The following is a 20,022-nucleotide window of genomic DNA, read 5'->3' as shown; positions in this document are numbered from 1 at the left end:
ATTTCAAAACTTACAACACTCGTAAAAAGATAAAGAGAGTTAATAAAAATATCTAGATATTTTTAGGACACAAGGAGTACGCATTATCAATGGGACAGTTCATAGAGGGAGCTCCAAGTAATAGCTTTGCTTAAGTAGATAAAACTAGAATGTCTTACGGCTATGGAATCTCTTTAGAAAAATCTTTGGATTGCTTTATTTTAAAAAAGCCTTACATATAAAAACAACTTCAAAGTAACAATCATCGTAAAATCCAAGCAATAAACAGGAAAACGCATGCGCAACGAAACTATATAATACTTTGTTATTCACGCAGGGAAAACACTCGGCCAGTTAACAGCATTTAATTTTACCCCTTAAGTCGAAGAGACTAAAAGACAGCTAAAATAGCTGATCTGTGAAATTATTTACAGTTAAACAGGAATTAGAGAAAACAGAACTTATTGTTCAACCAAATAATCTTTTCAAAATACTTTTCGACAGAGAAAAGTTTTGGAGAAGAAGTAAAAAGTAACGTTAAACATTTTTTTCTTCAGATTTTTTTTTGAAGAAAAAAACATCTCATAAAATACTGAAAAGCAGACTTTATGCAAGAGCAGATTATCTTCAAAGAAATTGAACAATGATTTGATTAAATAGACAACCTTAAACTTAAGTCAAATAATCCCTTGACGCTTCATTGTTCTAAACTTGTCTTTGATGGAAACATTTGTACGAGATGGGTGAAACTTGTAGGACTTAAGGATAGCGGCCCAGTTGCCAACACCAAACTTTCCAACACCGTCTATTATATAACTTTCCTCGTTTTTCGAAAATACTACTCGGCTACCGGTACGCGATATTGTATGTATACCTAGTATACAGTGTTATAAATCAAAACTTATTTATGAATGAGCTATTGCTGTTTTATGTGTCATATTAGCATTTAATGGTGAATACAAAAATATAAAAAGTTACGTACCCTACTTACCAACCAAAAGTTAAAACGCCAGTAAAACTTTGCTAAAATTAGTACCATATTTTGGCGAAAAACCTACAACTACGGTTGTAGACTTATTTAAAATTTCAGCGGATTAAAAAGGCAGTCAAAATTTGTCAATTAAAATTTTTTTGCAATTCATCTAACTTTTTTTCGAATGAAATCTGGATTTGTACAATAGAGAGTAAAGAGCGAATACCTGTTTTAAAAAGGCAAGCTCTTAGAGGATTATTTACGACTGGGCTCATATCGCAACAGCTTTGTTAACAAAAATAAAAGATAAGATTTCTATGAGAACACGCGTTTCGAATCCAGAGAAACAAAAATTTAGAACTAAAAAACAAAAGTACTTTTTGACAAGTGTGTCGAGGTTGTTAACATAACGTCATGGATGAAAGTGATAATCTTTTAAAACGAAATCGTCAGAACATCGTCAGTAGCCGGTGAAAAAAAGAAATGCAAATAATTTTGAAACATATTACAAGATAATAAAAAACAAAAGGAGAAGACATGAAAACACATATTCTTTCATTTCCATGAGAAGAGTATGTCAAAAGAGTATTTGACTAGAAATTCTCTGGTCAACTTGGGCTATGCAAATTATAGATATTGAGAAGACAACACCACTATTCTGGGTCATTTAGAAGTAGTCATTTAGATACTAGCTCATGATTGGACAAAATTTCTAAGTCCAGTATTTGAAACTTCAATTATATGAAATAAAATCAACTTTTTTTTTGATTTTCTTCACTTATAGAAAAGCTGAAATGAAATAAAAATGCAGATGGTCAACAATTTAATCGGCTGCAAAATATATGGTTTCGTTATGAAACTGACTTTCTAAGAAATTTCTCTGGACAGGGACTTACTATTCAATTAACTGAAAATAAAAAGAAAAGGGTCTATATATATTCAGCCAAAGATTGTCAGTATCGAAAAAAAATGGAGTTTTTACACCGAAAACACTAAATCCAAAAAACACTGATTCTGATGTTTAGGATGACGAAGACTAAGTTGAACAAATTTTTTTTTAAACATAATTTTTATTTGACTTATTCTCGTATTTTGTTTCAATTAACTGTATGAGCCAGTTACTGTATGCGAGGATAAAAATAACATAAAGTTGCATAAAAAACTGTTCAGGTTTATTTCCTTTATAAAACTTTATTTTTCTTCAAACACGTAATAAATTTAAACAATTAATTATGGAAACTTATTGTTATTTATTAAGTTTTTCAATTATCATAAAGTTTTTTGGACTCTCCTGCAAAGTTTTTTTGGACTCTCCTGCAAAGTTTTAACTTAGGTGTTTTAATCTGCCGAAGCTTGAGATAACATCTTGTAGGAAAAAAATTTTTTTTTTTCAAACGTCCCTTAGTAATATACTAATCAAAATGGTAACTATTATCTTTGTAATAATTATTAGACATTAAAATTAAGGGTCATTTGAAAATAAAACATTTTAAGGATGTTATCTCAATGAAAAAAACCCACAAAATAGAAGACATTTACCTTCACTTTCGTCATCTGACCATACACAACTTGTTCCGGGGTCGTCTGAATTGATTATAGAATGCTTTTTGTTGTTTCCTCCAAAATACAAAGATCGGTTTGTTTTGCTGCTTTCGGTTCTGATAGCATCAATAACAATTTCAAAATTATGTTGTTTCACACGTGGACCTTTTCTTTCTATTGGCGTTGAAGTTAAATTTCCATTATCTTTAGGTTCGGTCGTTTTGGCTGGACTTTCAAATTTGTTTTCGTACGAGTTTTTGTTTCGATCACTTAAGCTTTCACGATGGTTTGTTGCTACATCTTTTTCGTTAGTGGAGTTTTTCACAGCTGTACTTATTTTATCATTTGATCCTTCGGAACTTTCTGTCACAGCGTAGTTGTTCGTTTTATTTGGGCTAACTGGAATATTTTCATTTTTACTTAATTCATCAATCGATTTGGGAGAACCGATAACCAAATTAGTTTTGTCGTGTTCGTTTCCAGGTTTGATTGCATCAGCTTGATGCTTTAATTGTGGACTAGAAAAATCTATTAAATTGTGCGAGCTGTCTGTTTCCATAATGTTTCTATTATCTTGAGGTTTCTTGTGATTAATGATGTCATAACTTGTTTTTTTATTAGTTAATTTTTTGAAACTTCTTGTTATAATTTTCTTGTTATTCGGACTAAATGAAACAATTTTGCCGCTATCTTTCTCAGCTGACGGACTGCAGGATTCTAAATTATTTCTTTCAAGTTCTATTCCAGGTTTGATAAGATCAGATTCACACTTGGCTTGCAGACTAGCTAATCTTTTTTTATCAAGTGGACCTTCACGATTAATAGTAGTTGTATTATCTATCTCATCACACGACTTGTCGTTAGTGTCTTCGTTATTTTTATTTAAAATGGTTTCATTTATTTTTTCATATTTCTGAGGAAGATCTTCAACTGTTTTTATCTTTTTATCAAGCTTTATACGACGCCTTACATAAGGGCTTGCTCCTGGTAAACTGCTCAGCAAGACAGAAGTTGCATCTTTGTCAGGTGTATTTCTAAAAAATTAATATACTATATATACATACATGAAGGTTTGCAAATTTTACTGCATACATGCACATACACAATTTAAGTGTGTGTGTACAATGAGTGCAAAAATTATTGGCCCACCCTTGCATGACTACTGAGTGTTAGTATCATTGTGTGGTCTGTTATCATTAGTATTTTTATTACTAGTGTCAGCTTTTCAGTTACGTTCGTTATTGTTTTATTGACAAACCAGTATAAGTTTGTTCAAATATCACATACAAAAAATTGGCCCAGAGGAAAGAAAAGAATTCTCCTGAAAAGTTCTAGATTTTTTCAGAATGGTAAAGAAATGTGTTGACGTTATATCTTAAACCACCAATCATAGTATAAATACTCGTGGATTTCTTGACTAGATGAACATCAAACAAAATGGCGCCTAAAAAGAAAGAACATAGTAATGATCTTTGAACTTTAGTAGTTCAAAACCATCAGAACAGTGATTTTCAAGGAGCAATTCCTGCTAAGAGATTACTTTCTCAAGAGACAGTACGTTACATAAATAAGAAATACAAACAGTTAAGTCTTATTGACATATATCTGCCAATGCTGTGAAGATCGAGTTCAAGACCAAACTAGGAATACCATCACACTTCAGTACCATTCGAAAAAGACTTTATGAAGCTGGGCTTTTCGGTCGTGTAGCATGAAAGAAACCATTAGACAACAAGCGCAATCAAGGTAAACATCTGAAGTACGTCAAAACAATTTTGAACAAGCTGATTAAGAATTGATCCAGATTGTACTGTGGTAACAAATACTGTTCTAAGATATAACGATAATAAAATCGACCATACTATGGATCAATTTTATTATCGTCATATCTTAGAGCACCATTTGTTACCATCGATCCAAAACTCTAATTTTAGACAAGAGTTTGTTTTTCGTCCTTGATAATTATCCCAAGCATAATTCAGGTCTAGTCAAGGATTGGGTTAAGCAAAGAAATATTCAAATATTAAAAATGAAATACCAGTTTTGCGAAGGACAAATATTTTTTTGTTTCCTCTGATAATAACAGATAACACAATTATATTAACACTCAGTAATTTTCTCCTAACTCTTATATGAAAGTAAAGATAAAGTAGTTATGCAAGGGTGGGCCAATAATTTTTGGACTCGCTGTATTTGTGTGTGCTTGAATGCGAATGTGAGAGAGCACATTTAAAAGCACAGTTGTTTGATTAGACGCACCTTTTCTGATGAGTACTGTCATCTAAAGACTTATTTGAATTCATTACATCCATCAAAGTATCTTGATTGGATAGCACCGTTATATCATGAAGATTAGCAGCTTTTTGGTTCCGTTTTCGATGACTTACTCTATATTTTTTTGAACTTTTCTTCCATTTATTTGAATGACATAGCTTAAGTTGGTTTTCATCAGAATATTCGCTTGTGGCACTATTATCATTATGCTTTTCAGGTATATCCTTTGCGTGATTTTCATCTTCAGTTGTTTCAATAACTGGTTTAGGATCAAGTTGTTTTTTAAGTAGAGTGTTGCAGGTTGTTAGTGCACATGAATTTGGTATTGGCTCTGAAGAGCTGCTGTAACTAAGTTCTATTACTTTTTCTGTTCTGTTGGGTGATTGATTTATAATGAGACTAAAGATGTAAACTACAAAAGATCACTTAAAGCAAAACATGAAAACAATCAAAATTACTAAAATTAAAAAAGCCAGCTAAACTTGAACTTATTCCATTATAGTTGATGCAGGCTGACCAAACTGTAGCAATGCCAAATGATTACAGTTTGATAAAACAAATTAGGCATCTACCTAAAAATAAAAAGTAAGCATCTACCTTTGAGGTAAAACATACTGGGTTGTTTTTGTATCCTTTTCAGTATCACTATCTTCAACAAAACTTTCGTCTAACTTTGATCCTTCATTTTTAATCACTTCTTTTGATTGCTGTTGGTTGTCGTTATTTGGTCTTAAAAGAAAAATCTTAGTAATATATGAAAAGGATTATTACAAATATTAAAATATGCTAGTATACAAAAAACAATTACATTTTACAAAAAGAATAAATCAAAATCTATACCTTATGCTAAATGTTTCCCTCAGAAAAATATCCTTAAAAAAAAATAAAACCAAAACATAAAATTAGTTTTAAAATAAAAAATCACATTATAACAGTGTAATAAAAAATAGTTATTGAAAAGTTTTTTTACTATGCTTCTATTTCGTATTTATCTTATTATTTCTGTCTCATACATCTTGAATCAAAAACGAAATTTGACAAAATTTTTAAAATTAATAGGCATTGAATTTAAAAATGAGAAAGGTTCCAAGAATGTTGATGGCTAGAATGTCACAATGTCTTAGGGATAATAGGGGAAGGATAATGATCCAGCAATTAGTATTAGAAAAACTCTGGGAGATGTTCACAAAACCATCAGAAAGTTCAAATACATTCTCAAAGTTGGTAAAGTTTTGAAGAAAAATACTACATCTTTTGAGATCAATTTCAAATTGCGAGTTGTTGAACCTCAAGACATTGGAACAGTTCATTAAAAATGTTGGCTGTGTTCAATGACATGATGTCAGCTATAAAAAAGGATTACAGGCATAATTGGAATCAGTACTTGAAGCTAGTATTTCTGACTTAACTCTTCGATCATGTAAAATAGAATGAAATAAGTGGCAATCAATTTGATTTGAAAATAGCAAAAGAACCATTTGAATATTTGTTAAAAGAAATGCAACTCTAGCAGAAACCCTGGTTATGTGCCAATAGCTGTTTAGATGCCTGTAGCACTAATTGTCCAATTTACAATTTTATTTAAACTGTTTTATTGTTCAGAGTAATACCAGATAAATAATACCAAGCATTCAGTTTTCAAATTGAAAGGTCTGCAACATAATCATAGTTAACAGAAGCAAACAGTGAACATTTTTTGCACTGAGCTTACTATTTAAATTTGCATGATGAAGGAAATTTCCATTACACTATTTTATGTGATTATTTCTTATACATTTGTCCTGATATTTTTTTTAATCATTTTCCCTTCAATCTAGAACCTATATAACATCACTCTGATTTATTTCACAAAAAAATAAACAATCATGCAATGAAGGGTTAACTGTATTTTATAAAATTAAGTTTATAGAACTTACATAACGGAATATTTAAATTTCTTTGCATTACATAAAAATACAAATAAAAACTTGTTTCAATTATTTTACTGAATTACAGATAAAAACTAAGAACCAGATGCAATCTTACCATAAGCACACTAAGCCTGTTGCATCCTATTTTGACATATATAGACTGAATATATTTAAAGCATGCTTTAAATTGGTCTTCCTCCATCAGATTTTTAGGAATGTCATCTTCCGAATTTATCAACTTTTCAAGCAAATGATGGCAAAACTAAAATATATATGTATTTATGTATATAACTGTATATATATGTTAAATATATACAATATAATGTTTGTCTGTCTTTCTGTCTATGTCTCTGTATGTATGTATGTATGTATGTATGTATGTATGTATGTATGTATGCATGTATGCATGTATGCATGTATGTATGTATGTATGTATGTATGTATGTATGTATGTATGTTTGTTTGTTTGTTTGTTTGTTTGTTTGTATGTATGTATGTATGTATGTATGTATGTATGTATGTATGTATGTATGTATGTATGTATGTATGTATGTATGTATGTATGTATGTATGTATGTATACACACACACACACACACACACACACACACACACACACACACACACACACACACACACACATATATATATAGAGAGAGAGAGGTGAAATAGAGAGAGAGGTGAAATAGAGAGAGAGGTGAAATAGAGAGAGGTGAAATTTCTTACTGTGACAAGAAAATTCTTACCACATTATTATTCTGCAAGTGGCTCTTTGCCATTCTATACCTCCCCTTTGTTACATGTGATAAAACAATCTAATTTTAAAAAACGTTAATATCTCAGTAAAAAAAATTGAAAAATAGTAATTGTAATTGATATATTCTTTTTGATTTTGATTAAAAAATTTAAGTAAATAAGGCACAAAACAAAAGTAACTTGCTATTAAATGTCTTAATGAAAAACTCATAAAATTTTAAAAAAAAAACAACCATAAAATTCATATAAAATAAACTAATTTTATCAAAGTGGCTGTTATTTCAATTTGACAAACTCAAACATTTTCAATGAAAAATTCTGTATATTTTTTTATACAAACTAAATTAAAGTGTTTTTTTGTACTTTTATGCAGAAGCTAAAATATACCATAACCATTGAATAAGGAAAAAGCTGACTAACATTTGTGTGAAGAAACTTATATATATCAGAAACGTCTGCAACTTTCAGTTCTTTTGCTTGGATTTTAACCTAAAGTATACACAAATGGATGTTATATAAAGCATATATAAATATTCATTTCAAGAAAAAAATAATATATTATACTATCATATTAAACTTTTCCAGCAAACGACACACAAAGGTAGCTAGAATAGTGCTTGTAATTTATTTCACTAATGTTATCAATTTTTGTAAGATTTTAACTTCTTGTAGTTTATTAGTTTGTTCATTTAAAAACAAAGTAACATGAAGTAGTGGCTACTTACTAAAAAGACTTTTGTAAAAAGATAGGAAAATTGTGCTGTAAGTATCAAATAATGCTTTTTTTTCAATTAAGTTATGTACCTTACAAATAAAAAAGTGCAGAAGTTTTCAAATTTCTTGTTCCTTAATTTCTTTTAAAAAATTTTGATGACTTTTCATTTGTTGCTTACCACAATGGCACCAGCTGTAATATTTAATCTTTAGCATTTGATTAACATTTATGACAAAAATAAAAAACATTTCAAAGTGTTAGATTTTTAAAGTCTTAAGAAAATTCTCACAGATCTAACATTCATGTTGAATACCTTGATGCTGTGTGAAAAGTTAATGTGGATGAGGTATTGTATACCATAACAATTATATGTAGGGTATATGAATATTTTATTATGAAACAAAGTTTGTGAATTGACTATAAGCCAACAAATGCCTGAACTCTAACTTGAATGACCTCAAAAATTCAACTCAATGGAAGACTTTAATATTCTCATGAGCTCAGATTCAATGAAAAAAAACCTGTATTTTTTTAATCAATATGGTGTATGTTATCATGTTGTATGTTGCTAAAGAGGTACTTTGTTCGGTCATGCAGTAAACAATCCTAAAATGGTTGTTACAACAACTTCATCATTTATGACAAAACCCCTTTTTTTGAAGGTTCAGAATTTATGTTTGAAGCTCAACCTGTTACAAATCTTTTGCCTGACTTCTAATTTGCATAATATCAGCCAATTTTTGATACAACATTCTTTATGGTCACAAAATACCAATAATTACTAATGAAAATCAAGTAAATCAAAAGAAATATCTTTATGTACAAATTTTACTTTTTGCTAAAGAACCATGCACTTATTAACACTCTTAGAAGTAACAGAGAGCCAAGGGTGAAAACACTGATGTTATAATAACTTTTATGAAGTTTTATAACTTATACCTTTTTTTGAAATTTTGCTTGCTACATTTTTCTATCCATATTTTATTTCTTCTTTAGTCTATATAGCTTGCAAGATTTGCGCTCATTCGATTTATTTGTAAATATTTACTTCATAAAGATATCTCAATAAAGTAATGTAAAATAATAAAAGCCATCATACACAAATAAAGTAACTCATCATACATAAAAAGGTTTTTTTTGTATGATGGATTTTTTTGTGGACCATTATGATTGCTATGGTTGTTTTTTAGTTATGCATTCTGTTTGTTTATTGCAAAAAACTGTATTTAAAAAATATTTAACAATGTTTTCAATTATTTCTGCTTTTAGTATTCAAAATATGTTAATTATAACTATGCTAGTAATCTGGCAAAGTAAAATACAGCATAATAGATTGATTTTTGAACAGGCTATTACTTTTTATTTGTTAATTTAACTTTTGTCAGTCATATATGAGGTAAGATTCACTCTAACATAAATTTGTGCATAGTAAAAAATATATCATGCAAAGTTACATGCTTAATTGGCCTTTACTTTCTGCGGCCTCTTATAAAATGTGAAGACTTTTTTAGAAGACTTTGGTCTGAAGTGAAGTTCTCTGATCATTCTTAAGTTAAACTCAATCAGAAATATAAAATAAATAATCTAGTAACAGCAAAAACTTAATATTGCTTATAAAAAGTTTTCAGAGATTTTAATCATTATATGGCTTTTATTTTTTGAGGTCAGGATATTTCATCTAATTTTCCATGGTTTGCTAACTTTTAATTTCAGTTTTCTTAATAGAATAATTTAACAGGATACAATATTTTAACTCTAAACCATACATTATAATAGATCATATACTGTATTAAAGACAAACATACCATTTCCAAAAGTAAAGAAAGCTGCTTGGAATCAATAGTTGAGCTGTAACAAGAAATAATCAGTGATACCAAAACTGACCAATTCTGCATGGAATCTGCAAAAAGTCCATCGCTTGTTTCAAGCAGCACTGTTAGCAAATTGAAAAATACATATATTAAAGTAAAATTTATTAAAAATAGACAGAAAGCTATTAAGATAATATAGATAAGCTATATTATTTAGATAATATAGATAAACTATATTAACTAATTTTAAAAAAAACAAATTTAAAATTTTTAATTGCATTGAAGAATTATTATCTATTCAGTAAAAGTTTCCGTGCAACTGCGATGCACAAAAATAGTTATTCTAAAGCTATTCGTAGTCATTCTAGGGAGATATATACTATAAATATATATATGCATATATATGCATATAGATGTATACATAAATATATATATCCATATATATCTGCATATATATCCATATATATGCATACATATATGCAAATATATATGTATATATCTATATGCATATATATGCATATATATATTTATAGTATATATCTCCCTAGAATGACTATCTATCAATATATATATATATATATATATATATATATATATATATATATATATATATATATATATATATATATATGTATGTATGTATGTATGTATGTATGTATGTATGTATGTATGTATGTATGTATGTATGTATGTATGTATGTATGTATGTATGTATGTATGTATGTATGTATGTATACATATATACATATATATATATATATATATATATATATATATATATATATATATATATATATATATATGTATATATATATATATATATATATACATATATATATATATATATATATATATATATATATATACATATATATATATATATATATATGTATATATATATATATATGTATATATATATATATATATATATATATATATATATATATATATATATATATATATATATATATATATATATATATATATGTATATATATATATATATATATGTATATATATATATATATAGAGAGAGAGAGAGAGAGAGAGAGAGAGAGAGAGAGAGAGAGAGAGTGAGAGAGAGTGAGAGAGAGAGAGAAACTGATAATAAAATGGAAGGAAAAAAAAATTAAATCAATTATTTAGAAAAAAGTTGAGCTGTACAGAAAACATGCTTAAATAAAATGAGTCCAATCAGCAAATGTAGTTTCAAAAAATTTTCAGCTGTAAGATACCCTTTCCTATCATGTTATGTTCTTGGCAGTCTTCTTCTTTTTAAGAAAAATTAGAAAGATAGATAATCTTATTTACTATATATCCTGTTGTATAAGTCAGTCTCCAATTTTAAGTCAGCATCTCTAATTAAAACTGGTAAAACAAAATTTCAGCACTAGTAAAACATGAGAATACAAACAAAATTCAGTAGATTTGATTAGGTTTACTTCTTTGCTTAAAACCATTTGGCAAGTAGAAACTAAATTACAAACCAAATAACCAAATACAAACAAACAAGAGTTTATTTTGGTTTAATAAACAAGTTAGTAGAGCTGAATTAGAAACTGCAAGGATGACCAATCGAGTACCAGCAGGTAAGATCGTAGAAGAGAAAGAATGGATTTCAAATTAAGTTTAGAATGCAGAAAAGTTAACCCTAACTCTAAAAGAGAACTGAATACGACAACACTCGAATATACTGTTTTTTTAGTATATCCTCCACATTTTCCAAGGTCTCAAATGGTTGAATGCAAAAGTGCAAATATAGACAAAAGTGCAAATATGGATGTTACATTAGTGAAATATTCTAATTTCTAGTCATTAAATGTGTAAGTACAATTTTTAAAAAAAGCGAACTTTACTTACCTTTCCAAATTTTTATGTAGAGAAAAAGCTTTTTATTTAGTTTTTTATTCTCTCTTTGATCCAAAAACATTCTGCAAATTTTATTTGCGAAATATTCCAACACAAGGTTGTCTAAGTTATAAATGTCTTCATGCAAGTCACAAGTATGATGAGAAACTTTCGCCGACATTCAAGATGTTAGTTACCTTACGTTAAAGCTGTCAAAAGTTGATTGTTTACTAATGTAAGTGAAAGGAGAAAAATTTTTGTTTGACCATTAAAAGATGCTTTTATCTAATTTTCGCGGCAACTATCGGACTTTTGGCAATACTTTGATACTTCGACCGATTCTAATGTTCCGAGAATGTGGAAAGTGTGTAATTAGCGTATTTGGGAAATGTCCGTACAATTGCTTGAGTTAGTTATATAACCATAGGGATTTTGAGAAGAAAATTTTCTCATTGATTTTAAACATTCTTTGAAATTTGTAAAAATTTGCAACTTTAAATTTATAAAAATTGGATTAAAAGTTTATTGATTTTTTTCGTATTTAAAAACAAAGTTTTGAAAAGAAAAGCAGTTTTTTTAATCAAAACATGGAGATGCATAAGTTTTTGAGGTATTCGGGTTTTTTTATGGATTTTTTGGTCTTTCTAACATTTTTTATCTGGATATTATTATCATACTGTCATCACATTTTGACCGTCTTAGAAGTTTAAAGTTTAAATCTAATATTAGAATTTTAAAAAAAGGATGACCGATTTTTTCTGCCTCGGCAACACGCAGTAAACAAGGATTCTTAAGTGGAATTTGACCTAATAGGAAAGTTTGAAAAACTCAACATCCCACCGAAAATTAAACAACTGTGAAGTTTTTGTGGCATTGCCTTACTTATTCCATGGACGTATAAGAGATGGACGTGCAACTAATTGTTTAACATCAGAGAGGCCGCAGAAATTAGAGAGCCATGCGAGTTTCCGACAAACTCTAAATTTTTACCCGTCAGCAAAAAATCTATTAAAATGGCTGCCGACAGATGTAAAACATAAACTCTGGTTACGTGGTATTAGTTTAAATTTTTATAACATTTGTTAAAAAAGACTGCTCAGGATAAAGTAACTACTTCACGTGTTGACAAATTACTAAATAAATTAGAGCAAGGTAAAGGAAATTAGTTGTCGGTGCGAACAGATTTTATTATTTTTTTATGATGAACATTTGTAAATTTGGAAACTTTTTTCGTGAAAACAAAGTCTGTCATTGATAAAATAGAACTGTAAAGATAATTTTAAAATGATTAAAAAAAGTATAGCGAAATATAAAAAAGCTTAAATAAAATTTTTTGTGGAGATCTGGTTTCATTCAATTCCTTGGTCCTTCATTTACCAGCCTTAATTTTATGTATTTTTGAAATATTTTTTCCGATATGTCGCCATTTTATGCCTCGACTACTCTATAAGCTCCTTAATATATATTCCACTATGCGTTATCTTTTTAGAAGGTGTATTTTCTAATGGGCTTTTTTATAATTCATTTTATGAAGCAAAATCTTTTAAAAAGTTATTCAAGTTATAATTATCTTGCAAAATGCGGCGAGATATTTCGTGTTTTCGTTTTTCAGACTTCATATATTATTTCATGTCATAAAAAGCACATAATAACCCATAAGTTTTTGTCAAACAAAAATTAGTTTATATATAGCTGGTAAATCATATTATAATAATATCAAATTCTTAGTTATTCTTGCTGTTTGTCATAAATTGGCTTTGCTAAATTCTTTAAAACAGTGAGAAATTATTTTTTTCGTTATTGTATTTATATTCATTTTATGTAAAAGTTTTTTATCCTTGACTTTATATAATTCTGTTGTTAAACATAAAAATAGAAAACTCTATTATATTCACAGACTGGAAGTTTACAGCATTATGGTAGATGGAGTAGTTCCCTGAACATGAAACCATTTTGCTCTCGGTAGCTATATAACTAGTTGATATTTTGTATTATTATATCTCTAGTTATACATGTGATAAAGTAAATGATCTCAATTTTTTTTTATCATCCGGGTTTTTCTTAAAATATTCAAACCTCTATTTATACAAAATTAAGCGTAGAACTTGGTTCTATTGCTGTTATCTTTGATAAATAAAAAGAAGTTGATGTCACTGGTTAGACGACACCAAAAATATTCGATGAATTCGAAAGACTATAAAAGTTAAGAATTAAATTTATAAGAATTAAATTTTTATTGTTTAAAACAAAAGATTTGTAACAATGTGCAATAAGCATGGTTCGCAAAAAAAAGACAATATCTTTGCATGTCCATCTCTTACACGTCCATGCTTACTCTTCACTGTACGAGAGCGTGGCTGCGTTACCTTAATATATTCCAACAGTCGGTAACTCACACGTCAATTCCCGCACGTCACGTGTTATTTTACTAAAAGAATGTGCATTAATTGTCACTACTAATTAAACATTTTTCTTACATTTATTTGGTGTCTATCAAGAAATGTTTAATGCATTGCCTGTTTAATATTTTTTGACGGAATTCAGCATACCCCCTGTTTCACAACAAGCTCCAAGTCTTAGAAAGACTTGAAAATTAAAAATCCAAGGACAAATTACATTTTGTTCCTTCCAATTTTAAGGCAAAAAAAAATCGAAAGTAGAGCTTTTTTTTTTTTACACCGTTTTATTTAAATTTCATAACTTTTGCTCGGTGAATAAAAAACTGTAAATATAATTTTTTGACGCTCTTGATTATTGGTTGTTATTTTTAATCGCTGTTGATTATTGGTTGTTATCACCATTGTTATTTAGTGATATATTTTGTCAATTTTGTGGTGCAGAATAGTTTTAAAAAAGCTTTCATTTTGATTGTGACTACAATCCACAGTAGTATGGTCCACATATTGTTATATGATCATTTATAGGTACATATGGTTATATGTACATATGGTCCGCATATTGTTCGGAACTCAATCTCTACTTGATATTTGGTTAAAGACCATTTTCGCCTTTTAAGGCTATGTAAGACATAGGTGAAAAAAGACCTTACCATTTTCGCCTTTTAAGTCTATGTAAGGCATAGGTGAAAAAAAGCGAAATACAAATAAATAAAAGGCGATAGGTGAAAAAAAAGCTCTATGAAGACTAATTAAAGTTAGTCATTAATCATCATCCAATTTTGTTTAAACTTTAAAAAATAACACATCTGTATAAAAATTGTTATACGTCAATAATTATGCACAGAACTATGTTAACAACCTTTAAAATAAACTAGGAGGAAGCTCCTTTTGAAAAAACTTAATTATATACATTATATATGTAGATATATGTATATAAACATTTGTAAAAATATATATGTATAATTACATTTGTATTAACATTCATAAAAATTGAATTTTCTTAGCTTAATGAATTGTTTTAATTTCACTGTAATATTAGTTTACAATGATTTATAGTATTGAAATTCAATATTTTCCATGTTGATATATACATATATATATATATATATATATATATATATATATATATATATATATATATATATATAGTCTTATCTTTCTATTTCCTTTACATGTAAGACTGATTGAATGCCTCTGCCGAATGCGATCGTCCTGACACATGATATCATTTTAACAGGTAGCATTAAGCTATACTTTAATATGTTTACAAATAGATAAACTAGATTTTTTTTAGTTAAATATTCATAAAGCTGAAACAGACTACAAGCCTCTCGGAACAAATTGCATGTACTAGATTCTTCACTGATTCATTAAGTTGGTGAACAGTTGACTTTATTTTGGCACGCGCTTCAACAATCTAATTGTAGTACCGACTTTTATATTATTGAACTCCTTGGAATTAACTTTTTTTTATATAAACTTAGTTGATTGAAATATGAATGCACTTTTATTATTTTCTCAAAGTTCAGTGTGACCAGAAATTTTTTAAGAGTAATAAAAATTTTTTATGATACCGATTTAGTTTTTAAATGAAGTAATTGTCCAACTAAAAGATTTTTTTTAAATACTCTTTTTATTAATTAGAGTAAGAGTTCCTCTATTTATTGGCACCTTTTTTGTATATGTGCGACACTTCCCTCTCTTCTATTAATAATTGATCAATTAATTAACATACTTTTACCTTGGAATAACGGGCCATTAAGTTTAAACGAAATTTGTTAATTTTGATTTATTTAATCTGTCCGACTTCCTTTTCCTCTGAAAATGATATTTGTTATTCATTATTTAACACCAAAAAAAACTTTTATGAAATGTTAAGTAGTTTTTGAACTAATCAATGCCAATCCTGATCTGGTAAAATTTTGAAACAGATGTGCAAGAAAACTATCCCTGAGAGTATTAAAAGGCAAATTAAACCAACCTCATGTTGGTATAGCAAAATTAGTTGATGTTTCAGAGGGCTGCGTTCGAAATGCATTTAAAAAGTTTACAGAAAGTGAGATCGTCAAAGATTCTCCAACATTTAGTAGACCTTTATCAACATCTAGTAGATCTTTATCAACACCTAGTAGACCAACATCTAGTAGACCAACATCTAGTAGACCTTTAAAGTTAACTGAAAGAGACAAAAATGTCATTTTTCGCAAAGCTCGATCAATTCTTAGGATAAGACTTTGTAATTTAACCAGAGAATTCAATGCTTCCTCAAAGTATGTTACATAAGGAAAAGAAACAGTTAGAAAGGTGTAACTCAATAAAGGCATAGAATCATATACCGTCATTAAAAAATCACTTTTGACTGTAAAAGACTGCCTAAAGCAATTGAAATGGTGCCGAGAAAAATCAACTGATCTGTTGAAGAATGGTCTCGGGTAACTTTTAGTGATGAGGCTAATTTTAACGTACTATATCGCAAAGGAAAGGTGTATGTTAAAAGATACAAACGATAGAAATATTCATCATGCTATGCTATACCAAGGTTACAAGGAGGTGGAGGCTCGGCTGGAATATGGGGAAGTATTTCTGGCAAAGGTTCTGGTCTCAGCAATATATATACTGGAAGAATCAATCAATGTAGCTACAAAGATACTCTAGAAAAAGGTTTAAAACAGTCGGCAAGATTGCTTTATGAAAGAAGCAAAAATTAGATATTTTGGCAGGATGACGCTGCACCTCATACTATGCATTCAATTCAAGACTGGTTCAATGAGAAAAGCTAAAAAGCTATTTCTTGGTGTGCTCAGCCACTTGATTTAAATCCTTTTGAGCAATTATGAGTTGGATTGATGGAAAACTTGCGAAATAGAAGATAACTTCAGTTGAAAATCTTAAACAAGTTATTAAAAATTTGGGCAGAATTCATAAAGAAATATTGCATGATATAGGTTAAGTCCATGCCTCATCGCAATCAACTATTCAAAAGGCAAAAAGAGGCTACTTTAAATATTAATTTGTCATTTTTTTATAAAGTTTATTTTAATAAAATTTAATTCGTTTAAATTTAATGGCCGGTTTTTGTAAAACGAATTTAATAGCTATATCTTGCTCTTGCATTTTTATTTATATAAATTTATAAAATTCCATTACAAAATAATTTTACATTTTTAACTAAAGCTTACTAAACGTTGCTTAATAAAAATGTTTAACAAAGCTTTTGTTTTGATAATTTTATCATCAAAAAACATATTCAATATCAATATATGATCAATATCATAAAAAATTTCCCCTCGTATAAACGTTCTGGACGTACTGTAAGAATATTTAACTTCACATGACAAGCAATAGTGTGTATCTTCCATGTTATCGTAAGATCTAATTTAAACATCTCTATAGAAAAAAATATATAAATTAATTGTATTGATAATTTATTTCGTTATTAACTATATTAAATAACTCTGAACAATGTTCTTGGATTCTCTGAAAAAGTTGGAGAATGGTTGGAGAATTCTGCAATATTTTTGGTTCAACTTGTCTTGGAAGATGGCAGAAAGCATTTTGAATTACAGGTAAAAGATGCAATAATATGATATTAGCAATCCTCTTGATTATTCAGAATAAGTCTGGAAGAATTACTTTTATAATTACTATCGCAGAACCTTTTCTGACACTATTTTAATTGTGCATAGGTGGAAACCTTCCCAAACTCCAGCTATGAGTTCAGTTACGTGGTTGACACGTAAGTAAATGAAGATCAGAGGGAGGAATTACTTCCAGGATTTTTTTATGCAGTCTTTTTCTAGAAGACAGTTGTATTTAAATTTCTAAAAGTGAAAGGTTTAAGAAAGTGAAAAATATTTTGCGGATAAAGTTTTAGTTCTCATCAGATTTTTAATTAGTTTTTTTATACTGACAAATTTGTAAACTTCACCTTATAGTGTTGCATATCTTTGCTTAGATAACCAGCCTCTACTTTAAGAATCAGTTATGTAAAGATCCAAAGGTTCTCAGAGGTCCAGATTCCTATGTATTTTGTATTTTGTATGTATATGTATTTTCGGCAGTGTTTTAACAAAGAGGTCTAATCTTTTTTTTTTCTTCATTAAGTTGAAAGAAGGTTTGTTTGATCCCAAATTACAAACTTTGCATGACGAACAGTTTCCCTTAGTAATAAAAATATTTAATTCACCTAATTTCCAATTTCGGTTTACTCCAGGATTTAAATTTTTCTTTTATTCACTTTACATAATTCTTTTTTACAAGTTGGGAAAATTCTTACAAATTGGGAAAATCCTTACAAATTCGGAAAACTTTACAAGTTGGGAAAAAGTTTCCTCTTTTTGTTTTTTTAGAAAGCAAAGGAGACATATTTACTGTTGAGTTGTTGTAAAATTTTTTAAATTGGTGTTGATTTCTTGCATATTGGAAAATTAAAAAAGTTTTTAAAAATTCTTTAGAAAAGAATAAATGTTTTTATTAGGATGCTTAAACTATTTGATAATCTATTTTTCTTATTGATCCTGTAACATTTTGATTTTTCCCAGAAAATGGAACTTATGTCTTAGAAACTGCTAACTTATTCTGAATGCAGTATACAGTTAAAAAAAACGCAATTTTTGCAGATGCAGAACTCATTTTTCTTTAGAAGTTCATAGCTAGACAGCTTTTTTTTTTAAGCTTTGCATATCAGTAGGTTAACGCGGGGCAAAATGAGACAGCGGGGTAATATGAGGCAGTTCGCGTTTATTATGATGCCAGCCCAACAAATTATTATTTGCAAGATTTTTAAATATGCAGGTGTGTTCAAAAACTGTTTTGTGTTAAGAAAAATATATTGAGTCACTTTGAAATAAAAAAGTTGAGTAGAAGGGGAATCATTTCATCCCTCGGCTTCGCGAAAATTACGAATTTTTAAGTGTTGTTATTATATTTTTTTCCTAGCCTTTTTTGATCTCACTGAGTGGAAAAGCTTTTTATGTTAAAGCTTTTCTTTTTTTAGAATCTTTAGGCCATTTTCTATAATTTCCATTCTTTGGTATTTTATTTCTTCAATGAAGTAGTGAGGAAATTAGGCAATTCGATACCAACATTATGCGGGGCAAAACGAGACATTCTGTTTGTATTTGTTTTGCCGATATCTAATATTATGTTTATTTAATGTTTTACATTAAAGCAACAAACATAGCAAATATTAATATTTAGGTGCTGTAGATTTAAATTTGTTATACTGTATTTACTTACTTTTTATTTTATTAATTGAAATTTTTAGTTGTTATCCAATATAGAATTATGTTTTCTATTTTGTTACATACTTATATTTAAACATAAATATTTAATCAAATTGAAGCAAATAATTGCCTGATGTTTTATTTACTATTTTATAATCTTATTGTATTTTATATGTAATTGCAATGTAATAAAGTAAGTAGTATATAAAATATATAGTGAGTAGATTTAAGCATATAGGTTATTGCAGTAAACTATAAACAAAATACAATGAATTTTTTATTCTCAATGAGTTTAAGTGTTGAAGACTGGAAATGTTATGTTTGTAATGGTTTGTGGAGTAAGGCTGCAAAAGGAGAGAAGTGGGGTTATTGTTCAAAATGCACAACCTGGGTTCATTCGAGCTGTTGTTCATTTCAAAATACTGGTGAAGCAATATGTGATTTATGTGACTAGTGACAGTTTGAGTATAGCTGTAATATATTATAAAATGTATTTTTTGCTAATACTCTTAAAGATCTGCTTTGTTTATCTTTATCAATTTAAATTACTAAAAAAAAAATCTGTCTTATTTTGCCCCGCTATGCGGGGCAA

At 28.4% G+C, this 20,022-nt stretch overlaps 1 protein-coding gene across 1 annotated transcript; it reads right to left on the bottom strand.

Moving 5' to 3' along the window:
* Window positions 1-584: 584 nt before the first annotated feature.
* LOC145184019 (uncharacterized) lies at window positions 585-12,149 on the bottom strand. Its single transcript, XM_090092205.1, has 10 exons — window positions 11,819-12,149; window positions 9,954-10,081; window positions 7,854-7,922; window positions 7,424-7,492; window positions 6,794-6,940; window positions 5,609-5,640; window positions 5,366-5,497; window positions 4,754-5,167; window positions 2,492-3,528; window positions 585-853 (listed from the first exon to the last, which is right to left on the bottom strand). The coding sequence occupies exons 1-10, from the start codon at window positions 11,985-11,987 to the stop codon at window positions 657-659; spliced, it is 2,394 nt and encodes a 797-aa protein (XP_089948331.1). The 5' UTR covers window positions 11,988-12,149; the 3' UTR covers window positions 585-656.
* Window positions 12,150-20,022: the final 7,873 nt, after the last annotated feature.

The sequence above is a fragment of the Hydra viridissima genome, unplaced genomic scaffold (assembly GCF_058129835.1).
Source record: "Hydra viridissima isolate aposymbiotic clone 2 unplaced genomic scaffold, HvirCarnegie_v1 scaffold_7, whole genome shotgun sequence".
NCBI classification, from domain to species: Eukaryota; Metazoa; Cnidaria; class Hydrozoa; order Anthoathecata; family Hydridae; genus Hydra; species Hydra viridissima.
The sequence above is the reverse complement of the archived record's forward strand: the minus strand, read 5'-3'. Positions and strand labels throughout refer to the sequence as shown.